Below are 21,153 nucleotides of genomic sequence, written 5' to 3' on the forward strand. Positions count from 1 at the left end.
TCCACACGGGATGTTTGGAGTCATATCACTAGCCATAAACATGTAACAACAACAGTGGAAAAGAAAACAAACAAAATCAGGCATGCCTATGTCAGTGCAATGAAGAATTTTTGTAAAGTACCCTAGGGAAGGGTGAATGAATAAACTCCTGTTTAATGATAAGAGAGCAAGAGTGCAGTCAACGCAGGGGGGGGGGAGAGAATGAAAGAGAATGAGACAGAGGGTGGGGAGGGAGGGAGGGAGGAAGGGAGAGAGAGAAAGCAATTATAAAATGCTACATTAGAATGAACCGTTTATTGTTGGGTGCCAGAACTTGCCTTTCAATGGCAAAACTTCCTGAAGGCCAGAGATAAAATGTATTCTTTGGACCGGACACTTGCCTGGACTTGATAGAACTCAAGGTTTATGTCCGTCTGTGGGAGTGTCTTCAAGACAATTTTGCAGATGCTTTATCGGGTTTCCAGTGTCAAAGCTACATTAGCTTCTTGGCACTTTCAAAGAGGTCTTTTGTTTCACCCTGTTCTGTTTTTGAGTCAGTGAAACACTGAAGTAGTTCACAATCCGAAAGGAAAGTCAGGGTGGAGTTTGCAAAAACCTCTCTGCCATTTTCTGCCCTCCAGCCACTCTGCTTGACTTTTAAGAGTTAACCAGTGTTACCACGATCTTTTTCTTGATTTTATACATTTTGTACTCTTTATGCACTTTTTCTCAAATCGAGGGAATAAAGTTTCTAGCCTTTTTCACAGCTTGGAATCCCCACTGGATGGCTCTTACTAGCTGATGAACCCAGTAAACTTCTCCTGAAATAACTGATATCCATCCATGCTTCACCTGGCTTTTCTGCACTTTGCTGACCAGGTGACAAAATGTCTCGCCAAAGACTTCACAAAGAACAAGCGATAACACATAGCTATTTCTCTCCCATTGGCCTTGCTGGAGAGGTTCAATAATTGCTTCTTTGTTCCCGTCAGACAGCAGGGCGACTGGTGATATGGAGGGTGTTATTGCTGAAATGGCTGGGTGCTCCCTTTTGTAACTCATGTTCCATGCACTGTGTGTGCGTGTGCGTGTGCGTGTGCGTGTGCGTGTGCGTGTGCGTGTGCGTGTGTGTGTGTGTGTGATAGGAGCATGCACATTTATATTTCTCTAAATGAAATGATAACTCCTTAGAAGGCAGAATCACAATACATAACCAAGTCTGCCTTCAAACTCCCAAATTTATGGATCTTAGTTTGTGGTTTTATGATAGTTATTAAGCCTAGGGATGGACTTGCCTTTATTTGAAATATATCTCAAATAGCCGAGTAGCTCCTGCAGGGATACAGTGCAGCATGAGGTGTTGTTATCCTTGTAAGGTTACACATGAAAAAAAAAAAGAACAGATTTACAATTAGAATTATAAGAGAGTTGTGTAATGTAATGCCAAATTAAGTTGATTTTAAGTAGAATATAGATGAAGACCTGTTTGATCACCCCAGTTTTCTCTAGGGGTTAGTTTATCCTTTCTTTCACTGTCTTCCTCCTCCCTATCCTCAACACTGAACCCATGGCCTCCTGTATGAGAGCCAAGCCACATACTTTTACTTAAGTCTTGATCATTTTCTCTCCCTACCCTGCCTCTCTGTCTGTGTATGTGTGGGTGCACGTGCGGGCACCATCTGCTTTGTTTTCTGAAAGTGTCTCTCACTGGTCTGGAATTCACTGATTAGGCTAGACTGACTGGCCAACAACCCCCCAGGCTCTGCCTGTCTCCACCTTCCCGGCATTAGAAAGTTCTAGAACAGCAGCAGAACAGCTTCATGTTGCCACAGCCAGCTTTTGATGTGGGTTCTGGGGCTGCCACTCCAATCTTTTCAAGTCAAGCACTCTACTGGCTTCCCAACCCTCTAAATCTTGATTCTTAGTAGTTTTGCTCTAGGTTCATTTAGAGATAGCAGTCCCGTGGTTCTTCCTTTGTTGGGCAGTTCTAACTCTGAACAGCTGCACCAAGTGAAACCTGAATGGAGCACTTTTGAGACTACCTGGTGTTATGTATGTTAAAATAATGAACAGAAGCTGGCCCACGTGGAAGGCCAGTAGGCCAGGGAGCCAGCAACTTGCTAATAGTTCCAGTCTCCCCGTCCCCGTCTTTCTCCCTCTCCTCACCCGATAATTATGATCAAGGGAAGAATACAAGTGACCCTTATAAGAGAACATAGCAGTGGAAGCCCATCCAACTTCCCAGAATTAAAATTGGGACCAGGTGTGACCCTGGCCATGCATTACATAAAACACAACAGGATATAAACTACAGCACAGATTTTGCCAAATATGGCATTTCTTTTCATTCCTAACATAAGGGAATTATGCAGACTGATTGGTTTTTAAATTCCCTGTTGGGGTGAGAGAAGGACAAGTGTATATACTAACATCTATAGATTTTTAACGTAATTGAGGTTTTTTTTTTTAAAGCAAAATCAGACTTTCATTCTGAAATAAAAACATCTACCCAAGATTATCAATTTTTCAAATTTAATCTGAACTACACATGGCTTTGGCATAGGAATAACATTATCCCAATGAAGACATTGCTTGGCCTATTCATGATAGATCTTGGGATGACACTTAAGAATGGTCAGGAGGTGAAATAACAACAGGCTCATATCATTGCCTCGAAGGGAGAGGCAGTTGAGCCAATAGGGACACTGTCAACCATTTGGCTCCCGCAATACAGTGGAAGCAAAGTATGATGCAGGTAAGGTGATTTATTTTAAATAAGTTTATTACTGATATAGAAAAGCCATCCAGTATATCTGCAGATCTCTTTGCAAGTTTGAATTAAAATGGTAGCAGTGGGTTAGTCGTACATGGATATGTGTTAGAGATAGAAATCCCAATTTGGGGCATTCTGCCCTCAGTGCCATTACTCTCCAGGATTTGATTGTAGGAACAAAGTAACAAAGAAACTCTTCTTGGTTGGCTATTTAGCAATACTACTGAGGTCATCACTAGTGTGCAGGCCATAATAATCAAATTTGGGTCTTAGGTTATGGGAGATTTCCTACAAACTAAAATATAAACCAGTGAACACTCATATTCAAATTGAAACATGAGAGTGCAGTGGGAGTAGAAGACTTCTGTTCTCACTGGGACACTAGCTGAGAAAAATTACAACGTTCATATGTAGTAAAGGGAAGCTAATACTAAAAATTAGTATTATAAGTGTTGAAAACCTAGTATTGCCTTTCCTCTAAATCATCTACCAAGGAACCATATTAGTTTTGGCATGAGTTAAATCACTGTACCATCCCTTTCCTGGAGATCTGAAGATTAAAGGAAAAAAATATATTCATATATATGAATTAAGTCTTAAAATGTGGACTTGGAACCCTTCAGCCTTTGAAGTTCTTTTGAGCTCTCAAGTTCATAATTATTCACATAACACACACACACACACACACACACACACACACACAGAGAGAGAGAGAGAGAGAGAGAGAGAGAGAGAGAGAGAGAGAGACTCTTATTCTTCCCCAAATATGGTAGGAATTTTCCCAAGACTAAATGACATGTGATAATTTAAATATTCCAACACCAAATGAATGTGCTTTAAACATTATTTTTAAAAGTGTTTTTTAAAATTATTTAATTTCTAATGTGGTAGACATCAATAAATATAGCTCCCGTTTTATAATTCTTTAGTGTTCTTAACTATTAAAGAGTGTAAAATGTTCCCAAGACCAAATAGTGTAAGAAACATACAGAGAGGGAGAAAGAGGGGGAGAAAGAAAGTGATAGAGAAGGGAGGGGAGAACAGGACAGAGTCCCGTTGTCCCACTCAAGGCATGCCCCCAAATGATATAACCTTCCACAGTACAAGAGAAATAAAGTATGGTATAGGTGAGATGAGTCACCTGTCACCTATTACTACCTTGGCTCCATTTCTTCAAGATCATACTAGCTTTTGGTGGTTTCAAAAGCTAGTGGTCAAGTCTTTACTCTGTGGCCATTATGGGGATTTAGTACCTAAACCATAATACCCACTGTCAAAATACTATCAAATACCAAAATGCTATTCTTGATGATATAGTTTTGAGGTATTCTAGATAAGGCCATCTTAATGAGATTTCAGAAGCAATTTATCTCCTAAGCTATATAATATTCGTGTTACCTCAGATAACTGTTCATGAGGGAAGTGTTTCCCCTAATTTATGAGTCTAGGCACCCCAAGACCCTTCACTGATGTATGCATAAACAAACAACAACAAAGCTTTTCTGTGCTGTTCAATTGTCTGAAATGATAAAGATCATGGAGACTATTTTTGAAGTTCTGGAACTTCAATTACAGTGAAAACAGGAATCATAGTCTACCACAAATATAAGACAACAAAACAGGTTTTGTCTGTTTTTTCTTTGTTTTGTTGAGTTAAATTTGGACACTGATTCATTGATCTGAGATTTCTTAGCTCCATTCTTCAAAAAAAGAAAAAAAGAAAAACAGTTGGCACAGAGGCTGTCTCATAGGCTGGGCTAGCATCTACTCAGGGTCTGCCGTTCCACTAGGCAGTTGCTTCCTAAGAAACAGAGGGGTGTTTGTTTGTTTGTTTGTTTTATGAAGCCTCTTGAAATTTGGCTAAGAAAATATATGACCAAATACATAACATTTGCAAACTTGGAATTTTCCTTTGTGTCCCACACATTATGTACATACAGATCAGCACAGACCAGAAAGCATGCATTTTCATATAAAAATAACTTCACCATAAAAGTATGGTGTAGATATGCGTAAACAAAGATTTGCTGAACACCTGATCAATATATAAAGAAGTAAAGAAGGTGAGGTGGGGTGTGGTTCCTGTGACTACAGATTACAATACGTAATCATGTGTCACTTTCCAGTTATGACAGCATAGTGTCCCCTATTAGCTATAAAATGAACTGAAAGAAAAAAGGTGATTTTTTCCCCCTTATTGTGAATAAGATGAAGTAACAGAGGGCTCAGGGAGTCATCCCTGTCCTCCTACTGAAGGAATGGGCTAAATAACTTACACGGAAAACCCATGGCTTATAAGAAGATTGTCTATCATTTATTACAATATAAGATGCATTAAAAACTTCAGCAAAATAACAGGAGGCACACTTATCATGTTCTGTGTTAATCAATAAATCTATATAGTTATGTAAATTAAACCATTTTGTCTTTAGGAAGAAGTGATAAGAGCTAGAATAGCTGCACATAGGAAGGAAAGAGTGACTCATCTTTTGGAAGATACAAGATTAGAGGAAGATACCAGCGTCAGAAACTGGGTTGGAGAGGTGGCCTTTTCCCTGAAAGTTTGGGGGTAATGAGTTCTGGCCACTCACTTACTGTTTCACTGTCTTGCTCATTCCTTTCTTTTTGGGAAAGGCACAGTATTGAGTATCCTGAGGAGTTTTGTAGGCATCTGACAGCAGCCTGTGGAAAACAGCAGTCCTGGGGCCTAAAATGGGCAGCCTGTAGCGAATGCTCTCTGGAAGACAGTGTGGAGAAGAACAGAGAATAAAGGCTTATACACTTTTCTCACAAAATACACAAAATAATCAAGGGCCACCAAAGACTCCTCTAGCCTTAGCATACTAAAAATTCACATAAGAATTTCTTTTAATAGAATCATCTCATGGCAACAACATTCAGACTTTTATAAATCTTATCAAAGACACCAAGTAAAATTTAGAAATAAAACCCAAGTGTTAAGAATATTGCCAATTCTCCCAGGAACTAGATAAAAGGACTTAAGATAAGGCCCTTAGAGAACAATCTTGAGAAGCAGGAAGCTTCTCCCAGGAACTGGTGGACCATAAAGTTTAACAATCTTGAGAAACAGGAAGCTCCTCCTTGTGATGTTTCATTAGTATTCTCGACACTTTCCAATGACACCATCCCTGCCCCCTCGGATCGTGGTTTCTCCCTTTAAATACCCTTTCTCCCAGCCTTTCGGGGTCGAACTCCACTGCCCCTGCGTGTCTCGACCTCAGTGCACTCTGCTCCTATCAATAAACCTCATGTTTATTACAAAAAAAAAAAAAAAAAAAGAATATTGCCAATTAAATTTAAATTGAAATAAAATGTATCTGGAATTGTAATATTAGCTCAAAGAAAAAGAGGGTTCAGTTCTACTGAGACTGTCCCAGGACACATAAATACATAGGTCTGTTCTTTGGGAAAAAACAGACAACCGTGATCTTACAAAAAGGCTACAGCCAGGAAAGGGTTTAATATTTCAAAAGATACTTCATGTTGTGAATAATTCTTAAGTCTTTACCTCTTCTTCAATCTTGACCTCTTCTTCAAACATAATTTGATTTAAAAAAGAAAAGGTTTACATTGCTGCTGCCCACACCCCACAGCCTTGCCTGTCTCCCAGGAGGACTACTTTAACCAGGGTCACAGGTCAGCACCTCCACCCTAACCCCCACACCAGCTGGGACCCCACAGAGCCCTTCAGATGTGGGCTCTATCCTGTGCCCTATTGGAGTCCATCTCCCTTCCAGTCTGAACCTCTACCCGCACTCTCCATGGATCAATTCTCCCATTCCCTCACACACCCACAGCTCTGCCTGTCTCCCAGGAGGCCTGCTCTAATCAGAGACACAGCACAGCCTTCCTCCCAGAGGCCTGTTCTAACCAAGGACACATAACTCCACCTGCCTCCTGGGAGGCCTGCTCCAATCCAGGACACCCTGGCCAGTTAACACCAGAGACAACCAGATGGCAAAAGGCAAGCACAAGAACATAATCAACAGAAGCCAATATAATTTGGCATCATCAGAACACAGCTGTTCTACTACAGTAAGCCCTGAATATCCTAACACACCTGAAGAGCCAGATTCTGACCTTAAATACCATCTCATGAAGATGATAGAGGCCTTTAAAGACAATATAATTCCCTTAAAGAAATACAGAAAAACAGTAAAACAGGTAGAAGCCCTTAAAGAGGAAACAAATAAATCCCTTAAAGAAATACAGGAAAACACAGTCAAACAGGTGAAGGAAATGAATAAAATGAAAACACAAATGGCGGCAACCCTGGAGATGAAATACCTAGGAAAGAGAACAGGAACTACAGACACAAGCATCATCAACAGAATACAAGAAATGCAAGAGAGAATCTCAGACATAGAAGGTACCATAGAAGAAACTGATAAGTCAGTCAAAGAAAATGCCAAGTATAAGAAGTTCCTAACCCAAAACATCCAAGAAATTTGGGACACAATGAAAAGACCAAACCTAAGAATAATAGCAATAGAAGGCGTGAAGATTCCAAGTTCAAAGGGCCAGAAAACATCTTCAACAATATTATAGAAGAAAACTTCCTCACCTAAAGAAAGAAATGGCTATAAACATACAAGAAGCCTACAGAACACCAAACAGACTGGAACAGAAAAGAAAATCCTCCCATCACATAATAATCAAAAGACTAAATGTACAGAAAAAAGAATATTAAAAAGCTGTACAGAAAAAAGCCAAATAACATATAAAGGCATACCTATCAAAATTACATCTGACTTCTCAGCAGAGACCCTAAAAGCCAGAAGACCCTAGACAGATGTCTTGCAAACCCTAAGAGACCATAGACGTCAGTCCAGACAACTATATAGACTCAGCAAAACTGTCAATCACCATAGATGGAGAAACCAAGATATTCCATGACAAAACCAAATTTAAACAATATATTTCCACTAATCTAGCCCCACAGAGGATACTAGAAATTAAACGCCAACACAAGGAAGGTAACTACACCCAAGAAAACACAAGAAATTAATCATCTTACAACAAACCCAAAAAGAAGAGAAACCCACACACATAGTATCACTTCCAACAACAAAATAACAAGAATTAATAATCATTAGTCATTAATATCTCTCAACATCATTGGTGTTTCAGTTCGCCAATAAAACAACATAAGCTAGCAGACTGGATACACAAATAGGATCTATCATTCTGTTGTATACAAGAAATATATGTCATCATCAAAGATAGACACTATCTCAAAATAAAGGGCTGGAAGAAAGGTTTTCCAAGCAAATGATCCCGAGAAACAAGCTGGAGTAGCCATTCTAACATCTAATAAAATAGACAATCAAAAGTAATAAAGAGACATGGAGAAGGACATTTTATACTCATCAAAGGAAAAATCCACCATGATGAAGTCTTAATTCTGAACATCTATGCCCCAAATGCAAGGGGACCCAAATTCATAAAAGACACTTTTTACTACAGCTCAAAACACACATTGAACCCTACATAATAATAGTGGGAGACTTCAAGACACCACTCTTACCAATGGACAGGTCATCAAAACAGAAGCTAAACAGAGATACAAAGAAACTAATAGAAGTTATGAACCAAATGTACTTAACAGATAACTGTAGAACATTTAACTCAAAACCAAAAGAATATACATTCTTCTCAGCACCTCAGGGAACCTTCTCCAAAATTGAGCATATAACTGGATACAAAACAAGCCTCCACAGACAGGAGATTGAAATATCCCCTTGCATTCTATCAGCTCATTACGGACTAAGGCTGCACTTCAACAACAACAGAAACAACAGAAAACCCACATAGTCATGGAAACTGAACAACACTCTATTAAATAATAACCTGGTTGGGGAAGCAATAAAAAAAACTGCATACTTTTAGAGTTCAATGAAAAGGAAGGCACAAGATACCCAAACTTATGGATACAATGAAAGTAGTGTTAAGAGGAAATTCATAAATAATTTTGTCTTCATAAAGAAATTGGAGAGATCTCATACTAGCAACTTCATAGCATATCTAAAAGCTCTAGAACAACAACAACAACAAAAAAAGCAAACATACTCAAGAGGAGTAGAAGGCAGGAAATAGTCAGGGCTGAAATCAACCAATTAGAAACAAAGAGAAGAATATAAAGAATCAACAAAACCAGAGCTGGTTCTTTGAGAAAATCACCAAGAAGGAACCCTTAGCCAAATTTACTAAAAGGTACAGAGAAAGTATCAAAATTAACAAATTCAGAAATGAAAAGGAAGATATAACAACAGAAAAAAAACTCTGCCAGGTCTTATTATAAAAGCTTATACAGAACAAAACTGGAAAATCTAAACAAAATGGATGATTTTCTGGACAGATACTATATACCAAAGTTAAATCAAGATCAGGTAAACTATTTAAACATTCCCACAACCCCTAAGGAAATAAAAGTGGTCATTAAAACTCCCAATCAAATAAAAAAAGCCCAGGAACAGACAGTTTTAGTGCATAATTCAACCAGACTTCAACAGAAGAGCCAATACCAGTGTTTTGCAATGTATTCCATGAAATAGAAACAGAAGGAACACTACTTAATTCATTCTCTGAGGCCACAGTTACCCTGATACCTAAACCACAAGAAAAAAACCAACAAAAAAGAAAACCTCAGACAAAATTTGCTTTTGAACATCGGTGTGGAAATACTCAATAAAATTCTCAGAAACTTAATCTAAAAGCACATCAAAAACATCATTCACCAGGGGTTGGGGATTTAGCTCAGTGGTAGAGCTTGCCTAGAAGCGCAAGGCCCCAAGGTTAGGTCCCCAGCTCCGGAAAAAAAAAAAAAAAAAAAAAAAAAAAACCATCATTCACCACTATCAAGTAGGCTTCACCCCAAGGATGCAGGGATGGTTCGATGGTCTAAAAATGCATCAATGTAATCCACTGTATAAACAATCTCAAAGACAAAAACCCAAATGGTCATCTCATTAGACACTGAAAGAGTCTTTGACAAAATCCAACACCTCTTCATGTTAAAAGTCTTGGAGAGATTGGGAATTCAAGGCACATACCTAAACATAATAAAACCAATATACAGCAAACCAATAGCCAGCATCAAATTAAATGGAAAGGAAATTGAAGTAATCTCACTAAAATCAGAGACAAGACAAGGCTACTCACTTTCTCCCTATGTATTCAATATAGTATTTGAAGTTTTAGCCAGAACAATTGGACGACAAAAGGAAATCAAGATACAAATTGGAAAGGAAGAAGTCACAGTATCACTATACTTGGATGATCTAATAGTATACATAAGTGACCCCCAAAATTATACCAGATAATTTCTACAGCTGATAAACAACTTCAGCAAAGTGACTGGATATAAAATTAACTCAAACAAATCAGTAGCCCTCCTTCATACAATTGATAAATGGACTGAAAAAGAAATTATAGAAACAACACCCTTCAGAATAGCCACAAATAATGTAAAATATCAGTGTAACTCTAACCAATCAAGTGAAAGATCTGTATGACAAGAACTTTAAGTCCCTGAAGAAATCTAAGAAGGTTTCAGAAAATGGAAAGATCTCTAATGCTCATGAATAGGTAAGATTAACATAGTTTAAAATGGCCATTGTACCAAAACCAACCTATAGATTCAATGGAATTCCCATCGAAATTCCAACAAAATTTGTTTATGATGTCCATAAGAGCAATTTTTAACTTCATATGGAAAACCAAAAAACCTAGGATAGCTAAAACAATCCTGAACAATAAAAGAACTTCTGGGGGAATCGCCATCCCTGTCTTCAAGCTGTACTACAGAGCAAAAGTGATAAAAACTACTTGGTATTGGTACACAAACAGAGAAGTCAATCAATGGAATAGAATTAAAGACCATGAAATAAACCCACACAACCTCAGACACTTAATTTTTGATAAAGAAGCCAAAACTGTACAGTGATGAAAAAACATCTTCAACAAATGAACCTGGTCTAACTGGTGGTCTGCATGTATAAGAATGCAAAAAGATCCATATTTATCACCCTGAACAAAACTCAAGTTCAAGTGGATCAAGGACCTCAACAAAAAAAATGATGATACACTGAGTCTAATAGAAGAGAAAGTGGGGAAAAGTCTTGAATGTATTGGCACAGGAGAAAATTTCCTGAACAGAACACCAATGGCTCAGGCTTTAAGATTAACAATTGATAAATTGGGACCCCTTGAAACAGAAAAGCTTCTGTAAAGCAAAGGACAATGTCAATAGGACAAAATGGCAACCTACAGATTGGGAAAAGATCTTCACTAACTCTACAACTGATAGAGGGTTAATATCCAACATATATAAAGAACTCCAAAAGTTAGACTTCAAAAAAAACCAAATAACTCAATCAAACAATTAAAAATTGGATACAGGGCTAAACAGACAATTCTCAATAGAGGAATCTTGAATGGCAGAGAAGCACTTAAAGAATGTTCAGTATATTTAGTCATCAGGAAAATGCAAATCAAAATAACCCTGAGATTCCACCTTACACCAATCAGAATAGCTAAGGTAAAAAACTCAAGGGACAGCACATGCTGAAGAGGATGTGGAGAAAGGGAAACAATCCTCTACTGCTTGTGGGACTACAAACTTGTACAACCACTCTGGAAATCAATTTAACATTCCTCAGGAAACTGGAAATAATTCTATCTACACATCATTCTTTGGCATATACCCAAAAGATTCTCCACATATGTTCCGCTATGTTCATAGCATCCTTATTCATAATAGTCAGAAACTGGATGCAACCCAGACATCCCTCAATCAAAAAAATGGATGTGGAAAATGTGGTTCATTTACATAATGGAATACTATTCAGCTATTAAAAACAAGGACATCATGAATTTTGTAGGCAAATGGATGGAACTAGAAAATATCATCATTTGTGAGGTAACCCAGACCCCAAAGGACATGCATGGTATGTACTCACTGATAGGTAAAATATTAGCCAAAATGTACAGAATACCTGTGATACACCCCAAAGACCCTAAGAAGTTAAACATGAAGGAAGGCCCAAGAGAGGATGCTTAAATCTCATTTAGAAGGAGGAACAAAATAGTTATGAGAGGCAGAGTGAGAAAGGGACCTGGGTGTGAGTGGGGATGGGAAGGGAAATAGGGTACTAGGATCAGGTATGAGGAGAGACAGGAGAGAGGCCCAGAAGGCCAGGAGAACTAAAGGAAATAAGCAGCAGCCTGGGGTAGGGCATGGGGGGAATCTCTAGGAAGTCCCAGAGACTTCGGATGAGGGAGGCTCCCAGGAGTCAATGTGAGTGACCTTAATCAAAATGCCCAACAGTGGAGATATATGTGTATACACACACACACACACACACACACACACACACACACACACACACACACACACACACATTGATACATATACATTGATACACATTGATATATATGTATGTATATATATTGCTATACAGGACCCCAAGTAGAGGGGTGTGGACAACAACCCACCTATAAAACTTTTAACCTGAACTGCTCCTGTCTGAAAGAAATACAGGGTCAAAAATGGAGCAGAGACTGAAGGAATGGCTGACCAGTGACTGGCCCAATTTGGGATCCATCCCATGGGCAGACACCAATCCCTAACACTATTACCAATGCTATGTTGTGCTTGTACACAGAAGCCTAACACAGCTGTCATCTGAGAGGCTCTACCAGCAGCTGACTGACACAGATTCAGATACTCACAATCAAGCATTGGATGGAGATCAGGGCCCTTATGGAAGAGTTAGGGGAAGGATTGAAGGAACTGAAGGGAAGGGCAACCCCATAGGAAATTAGAGTCAAGTAACCTGGACCTGGGAACTCCCAGAGACTGAGCCACCAACCAAAAAGCTGGTCTGAGGCCCTGAGTACATATGTAGCAGAGGATGTCCTTGTCTGGCCTCAGTGGGATAGGATACACCTAATCCTGTAGAGACTTGATGCTCCCGGGTTGGGGGAGGGTGTGCTTTGGGTTTGGGAGGAGTATCCTTTCAGAGGCAAAGGGGAGAGGGGATGGGGCAGTAACTCTGTGAGGGGAGACTGTGTGACCTAAAGGGGTCTTGGGGGAAAAACACAACATGAAACCATCTGAGACCCTTGGAAAGGACAGAGTGATCTGGAGGAAGAAGAGGAAGAGGAGGAGGAGGAAGAGGGAGAGGAAGAAGAGGGAGAGGAGGAGGGAAAGGAGGGAGAGCAGGAGGAGGGAAAGAAGGGAGAGCAGGAGGAGGGAAAGAAGGGAAAGGAGGAGGAGGGAGAGACTGTGTAGCAATCACAACATTTCAAAAGACAATATGCAAAATATAAAAAATTTCAGAGAATGGAATTTGCTTAGAATTCCATTAGAGGCTGTCCTAGAAACTATGTTTTCCATTCTCTGGCCCCAAGCAGAGTATTACCACACCCAACACTTACTCTAAAAGACAACACACCTGTTGGAATATCATTGCAGGCATGTAACTGCTGCTCTTGCGAATGAAGGCTCGCCTCGCTGATGGAAGAATCAAGAGAGTACATGCATCAGTTGGTTAGAGCCTAGTAAAAAAGGATGGGTCTTTACACAGACAGTGGGGGTGAGCTGCCCTGTGGTCTTGCAGCAGGGTGAGAGAGTTCAAATACCACTAAGTTTCAGGTGCTTTTCCTCAATAATATCCTCATGAGTTTTGATAAAACCATTATTTAAATGTATTTTATTCTACTATAAGAACATGTAGAGTCTAAAACTAGTAAAGATTAAGAAATTATTTCTTTAATTTTCATAAAATGTAAGAAATCTTCCAAGTCAGTCAATTTGCCCCTGAAAAGCAAAACTGAGAAAATGTTTTGGTTAGAGACTTTGTGACATCTCCATGCCTCCCTTCTGTCAAGGCTGTGGGGGTGACCCTCACACCAAATACATTCAATCCCAAAACATTCTAGGTTGATCTGAACTGCTCAATTCCTTAAGACTTACAATTTGTTACCATTTGATGAACTAGTTAGCAATGTTTCTTAACCTATGAGTCATGACCCCTTTGGGGATGGCGTATCAGATATCCTGCGTATTAGATATTTCCACTACAACTCATAACAGTAGCAAAATGAATTAATGTTATGGTTGGGGGTCACCACAACCTGAGGTACTGTATTAAAGGGCCATAGCATTTGGAAGGTTGAGAACCACTGAAGGACTATCTACACATTTTAATATGCCCACTTCCAAAAAGATCTAAGGTTGCTTTGTTACCAAAATATATGGCTGTCTAGACAAGTTTAATCCACTTGTCACTGGAGGTCACATTGAGGTGGAGAAAAGAGGAAGCAAAACTGATCCATTGTCCAAGCTGTGCAAACGATTGGCAGTATTTTCAGGAATGAATAGTTTATGATCTGTGTGTTCTACAATTCTACAAATAAGTATGTGTGACCCCATCCTTTCTCTCATCCTCTCTCCTTCATTCCTTACATTCATAAACTATTAGCTCTTGTGGTGGCTATAGTTAAAAATCACTTAGAAGCAGGAGGACTTTGGAGAAGGCTTGGTGATTAAGAAGGTCTGTTTCTTCCAGAGGACCTGAGTTCAGTTCCCTACTCTTATGTTGGGCTCGCAGCTGCCTGTAACTTCATCTGATGCCTTTTCAGCCTCTGCAGGTACACCCCCACCCATGACATACACAAAAATGAAGATAAAATACATCTTTTTAATAGGAGAAAGGGAATTGTTTCAATGGGGACATTGTCATTGGCCGTATGTGTGGAGAGAGTTAAAAAGTGTAGAGAAGATTTTATAAGCAACAAATGGAGCCAATTCCATATTTTACAGTCACTCTAAGAAGATATCAAATATAAGTGGTAGGCTTTCTTTCATTATGTTGAAAACGAAACCAAAAACAAAAGTTTGGGAGAATTTTAAGATCAATCAATTATTAGCCACAGTTTAAAGGAACAGGAAGGATTTGCAATTAATGATTTGGGGGAGTAAGTGCTTTACTCAAAGTACAAAACATTCTAAATAAACCAGGGTAAGAGGTTTCAAAGTCTCTTTCACAGAAGAATCCAGTTTTGCTCAGAAAGCCTTTACTCAAAGAGTTTCCTATTTAAAGTTCGCAAAGAATATTTATCAGAATACTTTATTATGATAAAAAAAGTATGAGTAAATGCTACTAGCGTTGGAACTTGGACTGCCGGGACACGTGTTTTCTTCATGACCTTTGTGTACCTGAGCCAGCACTGGTACATGGTGTCAGTGTGACTGTGTTGTAGTCTGGAACAAAAGGCTGAGATGTTGTAAAAGCAATCAGAAAGAACACTTGCTTCCGAGTCACATAGGATTACAGAAGACTGATTGGCTTCTCCCGCCTTTCTCTTCATATAAGGGAGAGAATTAATCGTTGCTTTCGGATCCTATGTGACTCCTTTGCGAAGGTGACTCTGCTCAGAGTTCACTGTCTGTCACAGGCCTTCCTAACATTGACGCCTTAGCCGGAGTGAGTCCACGTTTGCTGTTGCTATTGCTGTTGCTTTAGTTAGAAAACAATGAGTTTCATTATGATGTTTTCATACATGGATAGCATTGTTTCTGGGCCTGGAGGTTTATTTTTTAGTTGAAGTTTTCATAATGAGAACATTATATTTGCATGCACACGCTCACTCGCACATGCATGCGGATGCCCCCAACTCCTTCCATGTTCTTCCTAGAGTTTTAAAAAATAAAGTAAGAAGTAAATTCTTTACTGTTAATAGTCAACACAGAATAAAGGACAAAAACCTCACTAACCGGAACTTGACTAGATTTTACTTTCGTGGTATTGGTTGTATTCTGTTCTATTTCTGTTGCGTTGCAGCAAATGACAATTGAACAGATACATAGAATTTGAGTTGATGGAAGGTGACAGAGGATGCCTGGAATTCGGGACAAGTTGTGTGCTGTCACTCATATTTTGTGAATTTGACATATGTCATCTACAGGAGAATTGTTATCTGCCTGAGGACAATGAAGAAACTTCCTCCCCTACTCCTTGGACTGTTCTTAAACTGGTGGAAAGGAAGGTTGTGCTAATAGTAACTTAGTCATTCATGTAAAGAAATGAAATAACTTAAATTAATGTGATTCCTTCGTTTCAACAGAAGATAAAACCACTATGAAGTTCATCCTGTGGGTGTTCTGTTTACTATCCTTTCAGTCCCCATCCTGTGTCCCAAAGAGTTAGAACCAGAACCTACTTCATAGACCAGTTTACGTTTGACTCACCCGTGATTCACAGAATTCTGGGAGGATGGTTCTTGATGGTCAGGTATTTTGAAAATTTTTGGCTGTAACTGAGAAAGAAAGCCCGATTCAGTACGTTTTTTGGCTGTAACTACATTCTGACCTACACAACGGACCCTAGCAACCCCGAGTTGTGTCTGATTCTGTCCATGTATCTTCTTGTGACTCCACTCGCCCTCTCAGGGCAGCCATCGGTGCCTTCCACACACAGTGCTCCTGGGGCTTCTCTGCCCCTGGTCTAAAGACCTGCTTTCAGAGCGCTCATAAAACCTTGGTGTAGGTCCTTGCTTAATAAGGACTGGATTTCCTGGTCAACATTTATCGTCACGAGGAGATGCTCTACATACGTCTCTACACTGATATGCTCGTATTTCTAGTTCTTACATTGCCCTTTTGAGACATTTTCAAAATTAAATTACCGAGCAGACGATGACAGCCTGAAGCATGTTTGAAAATGTGTGCCTTTTACCCAGGCTGGAATCGGTATGGAGCCGTGCATTCTCTAGCTAGGAATACCACACGCTGAGCTTTAGATTTGACTCAGCACCCCAGACTGATTCCTTAAGGAGAGTGCACGTTCAGTCCACACCCCACCACCCCAGATGCTTGACAATTACAAAAACATTGCTGCAAGTGTTCCCATGGCCTATTGCCAACAAAATTGCAAATTGTTCCGTGTCCAGTACCTCTAGAGGTGCCTGAAAATGGAAAAAGTTAATGCTAGATCCACCATTTTTAGTCAGATTGTTCTTCTGAATCATTGGCTGAGGGAAGATGGCGGGCGGGATGGGGAGGTGGGGTGACTAGGAGACCAGGAGTGCCTGAGGAAGGGACAGCAAGGACTTCAATGAGAACCTAGGGAGGAGATTTCCAGACACGTGAAAGGGGAGAGACGATGTCAGAAAAGGACCTTGCCATTTTCCAACATTTCATCTACAGTTGGCTGTGCTCCAAAGAGGATGGGGCAGGGAGCTAGCAGTCTCCTGCCGGGTAGCCTGAGCCTCATTCTAAAGCCCCTCTCTCAGGCTGGTCGTATTTCATGCACAAGGATGGGAATGCACAGACCAACGTTGCCAACAATGGCATTTTTGTTTTTGAGACAAACTGCATCGGGGTGAACCTAGTCATCTCTTCCCTCCTGTACTGATTTTCTTAAACTTTAAGTGTACAGACTTTTGGTCATAATTTCATATATGCATATAGTGTGATGATCAAATCAGGGTTGTTAAATATTTCTCTATCCTTAACTAAATTTTTAAAATGACACATATTTGTACTATGTGTGCCCAGTGTGCTCACTTCCACACTTGACAGTTTCCAAATTATTGGTTTGTATTTGGAGTTCTTCAGTTCCTTGCTTCTACTGACACAGAAAATAATAGGTTATTGGGCACTGCAGTCATCCACTATCATCCACTGTGTTGAAGACTCATAGGATTCATTACTTCCATCTATGCTTTGGGACCCATTAGTCAACTTTACCTTATCCTTTCCCACCCCCAGCTTTTAATGATCTCTGTTATATATCATGATCAGCCTTTTAAGAAAAATCTACACATGAGAAAATAGGTAATGTGTGTGTTTCAGTACCTGACTTATCTCCCTTATTTAGCACAGTGGCATCAGGCTGTATAAGATTGTTGTGCTACTAAAAAGATACAAACTATTCTTTATGTTGCTGAGTAATAGTCCATTATGCATTGTCCACCCATTCTCTATGGTTTCATAAGTCTCCCTCAAGATCAGATCTGTATCTTAGCTATTGTGAATAATACAGTAATTGGTGTGCGTGCTCAAATGCCTGGCTGATATGCTGGCATCATTTCCTCTGGCTATGTGATAGAAGATGGATGGTTGGGTGGCATGGAGGTCCTATTTTGGAGTATTTTAGGAGCCATCATGGCTGTGCTGTTGTTCTCTGTAATGACTAATCCCCGCCCCTTACCACCAATATACAAACATTTCCTCGCTGATGTTGCCAGTATTTGTTATTTAGGGACTTTTTGATAATAACTGTTCTAATCAGAAGACGATTGTGTGTTTGACTTCAGAGTTTCCTCCCATAAATTTGCTCATTTGAATATCTCCCTCTGAGAAGTGACTGATTATAACCTTTGCTCATTTTATATATGGATGTTTTCATTATTGAAAATTTAAGTTTCTTATGTATTCTAGACACTAGTCCTTTGTAAAAGAGTAGTTCACAGCCTGACCATTCTGTGGCTCTCTTCACTTTGCTCTTTTGTTATGCGGGTTTTTAACTTGTTAGATAATCTCATGCATTTATGTTTACTTTTGTTTCCTGTTCTTTGGGTGTGTTACTCTCTCCTCCAAATTACAGCCTTTATAGATAGCCTCAGTATTTTCCTGTTTCTTTCTAGTAGGCTATTGATCTATTTTGTTTTTGGAAGGTAAGAGCAGCCAGGTTTTTCTCTTTTCCCTGTGAGTACCTGGCTTCCTGAGAACTGTTCATAAAGAGACTGTTTTTCCCCCTGTGCTCCCTCATCCATTAACCCTTCATCAAGTCTCCTCAAGTCAAAGGGAATTCAGTGGATATCAGACTGAAAGTGGTCCTTCATCACCTGTACTTAACCATCAGTTAAATCACCCTTTAAGCCCTACTCTAACCCTAATACCATGCTACCCTAATCCTAATCCTTAAATTAACCCACGTCCTCATTCTGATCTGTGATCTCCCCTAAAACAGGACTCTTTTCTGTAGGGACTCTGACATGTGGCAGCGTTGTGTCCTTTTCCTTTCAGAGCTCCTGAGAGACTTCTTTTCCCATAACATTCCTCCTTACTAATATTTTCCATTACAAACTATAGCTATCCAGGCCAAGGGACACCCCTGGTTGGCTGAAACTACTATAGGACCTCTCCCCAGCTTTGTTACTGAGACTAAGACTGAATTACTGACAGGCTCCAAAGGAAGCAATTTGTTTCATAATTGTAATAATGGAGAAGACTTGGTGTGTGCGTGTTATATGTGCGTGTGTGCATGCATGTGTGTGCATGCATGTGTGTGTGTGTGTGTGTGTTGCGGAGATGTCACAGTGAGAGAGGAAGCTCGTCGCTCTTGGAATCTCTGTAAGTATGTAGCTAATAACAAGCCTCCAAGTGGCTCATCTCATCTATTCACCTCTGGTCTTCCTACCCTGGTTTGTTTTCAGCTCCGTGAAATGGAGAAAGTTGCTTACATTGTATCAGTAGATGTTGCTCTCAGGACCCATGGCCTCATTTGCAGACTCAGTCTGAGCCTTTTTTGTAAAGGGTTCCATCACTCCTTCTTTGTGGAGAGCCCCTGGGCAGGCAGAGTGGCTCTGTACCCGGGAGTGCACATACACTTGCCTGCCACCCTTTGCCTACCATTTTCATTTCTTGATATCCTCGACATGTGGAGCACAGCTGCTTGTTTCTGGGTAACAGGTTTTCATGCTCGTTCTTTCTAGCCTGTGGGGAAAGGGAACAGAGGAGAGGTTAAGATACCCAGGGCGAGGAAGAGGTTAAAAAAAGGCAAAAGTGGGGTTGAGGATTTGGCTCAGTGGTAGAGCGCTTGCCTAGGAAGCGCAAGGTCCTGGGTTCGATCCCCAGCCCCGGAAAAAAAAGAAAAAAAAAAAAAAAAGGCAAAAGAAGGAGTTTTTTTCTTTCACACAAATAAAATGGATACTCTGATTTTAGCTCTCCAGTATGGTTGCTGAATCTGGGGTTTGCTGCCGTTTATCGGCTCTGAAAGGGCTTAAGCGGGAGGGGCAACTATACACAGGGTGATGGGCTCAGTACTGCTGTATGCAGTGATAAACAAGGACAGCTAGCTCAGGGGACTAGAGCCTAAAATCCAGTAAGATCTCTGTCATTTAGCCTGTGCATACATGGTAGGTGGGCTGTATTTCCCCTAGGTGTCCCCCATCGTCAAGTAAGTTCCAACCAATGGCCTAGAACCTGACTCAATGAACACTTTCTCTAAGTCGTTTAGGAGGTTCAATTACTTTAACTCTGTCCAACATTGGCTCCCTAGCATCCATGGTCCACCAAAACCTGGCCCTTCCGTACATCATGCATTCCACCATAGCTGAACTAGAGCTGGTACGCCTTTCGGGCTCCCTCCTTTGGGGAAAAAGGCAACCAAGGCAAAGCAATGGCTAGCGGCAAAAGGATGGGGCCCCCTTCTGTTCACTCTAAGTACTGCTTTTTTTTCTAACGCCATTCGTACAAAATGGGAGAGAGACTCAGAGCATGTATTCCTAGAACAGAAGGCTCTAATGTACACCTCCAGCAGAGGATTCCTTAGGAGGGAGATGAGAACCTGAATCTAGAATTACATTTGGAGATTCTGTCTAACGCCTTGTCATGCACACTGACATCAGAGTAATCCGATACACCCACAGGAAGTGTGGAGTATGGGCGAGAACAACACCACAGTGATAGACAATGACTATCTACTTAGCTTTCTTTCTCCTTCCAGTTGACCCTTGTGTGCCCTGACTCATTCGGTTGCGCTGGGAGGTATGGGAGACAGGTGAGGCTGAACTCGTCTACCCAGCATGATTAGTGTGCACCAAAGGTGACCTTTGTCATATTGATCTGCAATATGACAGATAGTTCATCCTCTGAGAGATACCTGGCGTTTGGAGTTTGAGGACTGACTACTACTAACAGAAGTCGGACTCTTCTGACAAATAGTTAAAATGTCCTTCATCTTTATAGGACATGACAAGGAATCACCTCAGTGTTGTTATTGGGATTTGGCAAGGGCAAGCATGAGTGTGACTAAGTAGATCCGGTAATTTAACAGCCAGTATTTATTGTGTGGCCACCATAGATGTGGTGGTGCCCTATGGGTCTATAACGAAGACAAAGCTCTCAGGAGGATATGAAGGGAATACAAATTCATTCAGTTGTCTGTTCATTATGTACACTGAGGTAAGTAAGACACAGCTCCTCACGTCAGGTTGCTCACCACCCAGCAATCTGAATCTCAAGAGCACGACTGTGTTTGTATTAGCTGCCTTTCTCTGTTCTGTGATGAAATACTTGACAGAAACAAGGAAAGAAAGGTTTATATTGGCTTCTGGTTTCAGGGGTTCAGTCTCTCCTGGTGGGGGAG

General features: G+C 40.3%; 1 protein-coding gene across 1 annotated transcript in view; it reads right to left on the reverse strand.

The window, feature by feature from the left end:
• Positions 1-279: 279 nt before the first annotated feature.
• C10H1orf105 (chromosome 10 C1orf105 homolog) overlaps positions 280-21,153 on the reverse strand; it is a 43,339-nt gene continuing 22,465 nt past the window's right edge. The window contains exons 4-8 of the mRNA XM_032915417.1: positions 19,416-19,499; positions 16,029-16,096; positions 13,231-13,289; positions 5,348-5,489; positions 280-1,347 (exon numbers count right to left, since the gene is read on the reverse strand). Of these exons, the coding sequence (XP_032771308.1) occupies positions 1,293-1,347; positions 5,348-5,489; positions 13,231-13,289; positions 16,029-16,096; positions 19,416-19,499 (408 nt within the window). The 3' untranslated portion in view covers positions 280-1,292. The remainder of the gene's footprint in view (positions 1,348-5,347; positions 5,490-13,230; positions 13,290-16,028; positions 16,097-19,415; positions 19,500-21,153) is intronic.

The sequence above is a fragment of the Rattus rattus genome, chromosome 10 (assembly GCF_011064425.1).
Source record: "Rattus rattus isolate New Zealand chromosome 10, Rrattus_CSIRO_v1, whole genome shotgun sequence".
In the NCBI taxonomy this organism is placed as follows: domain Eukaryota; kingdom Metazoa; phylum Chordata; class Mammalia; order Rodentia; family Muridae; genus Rattus; species Rattus rattus.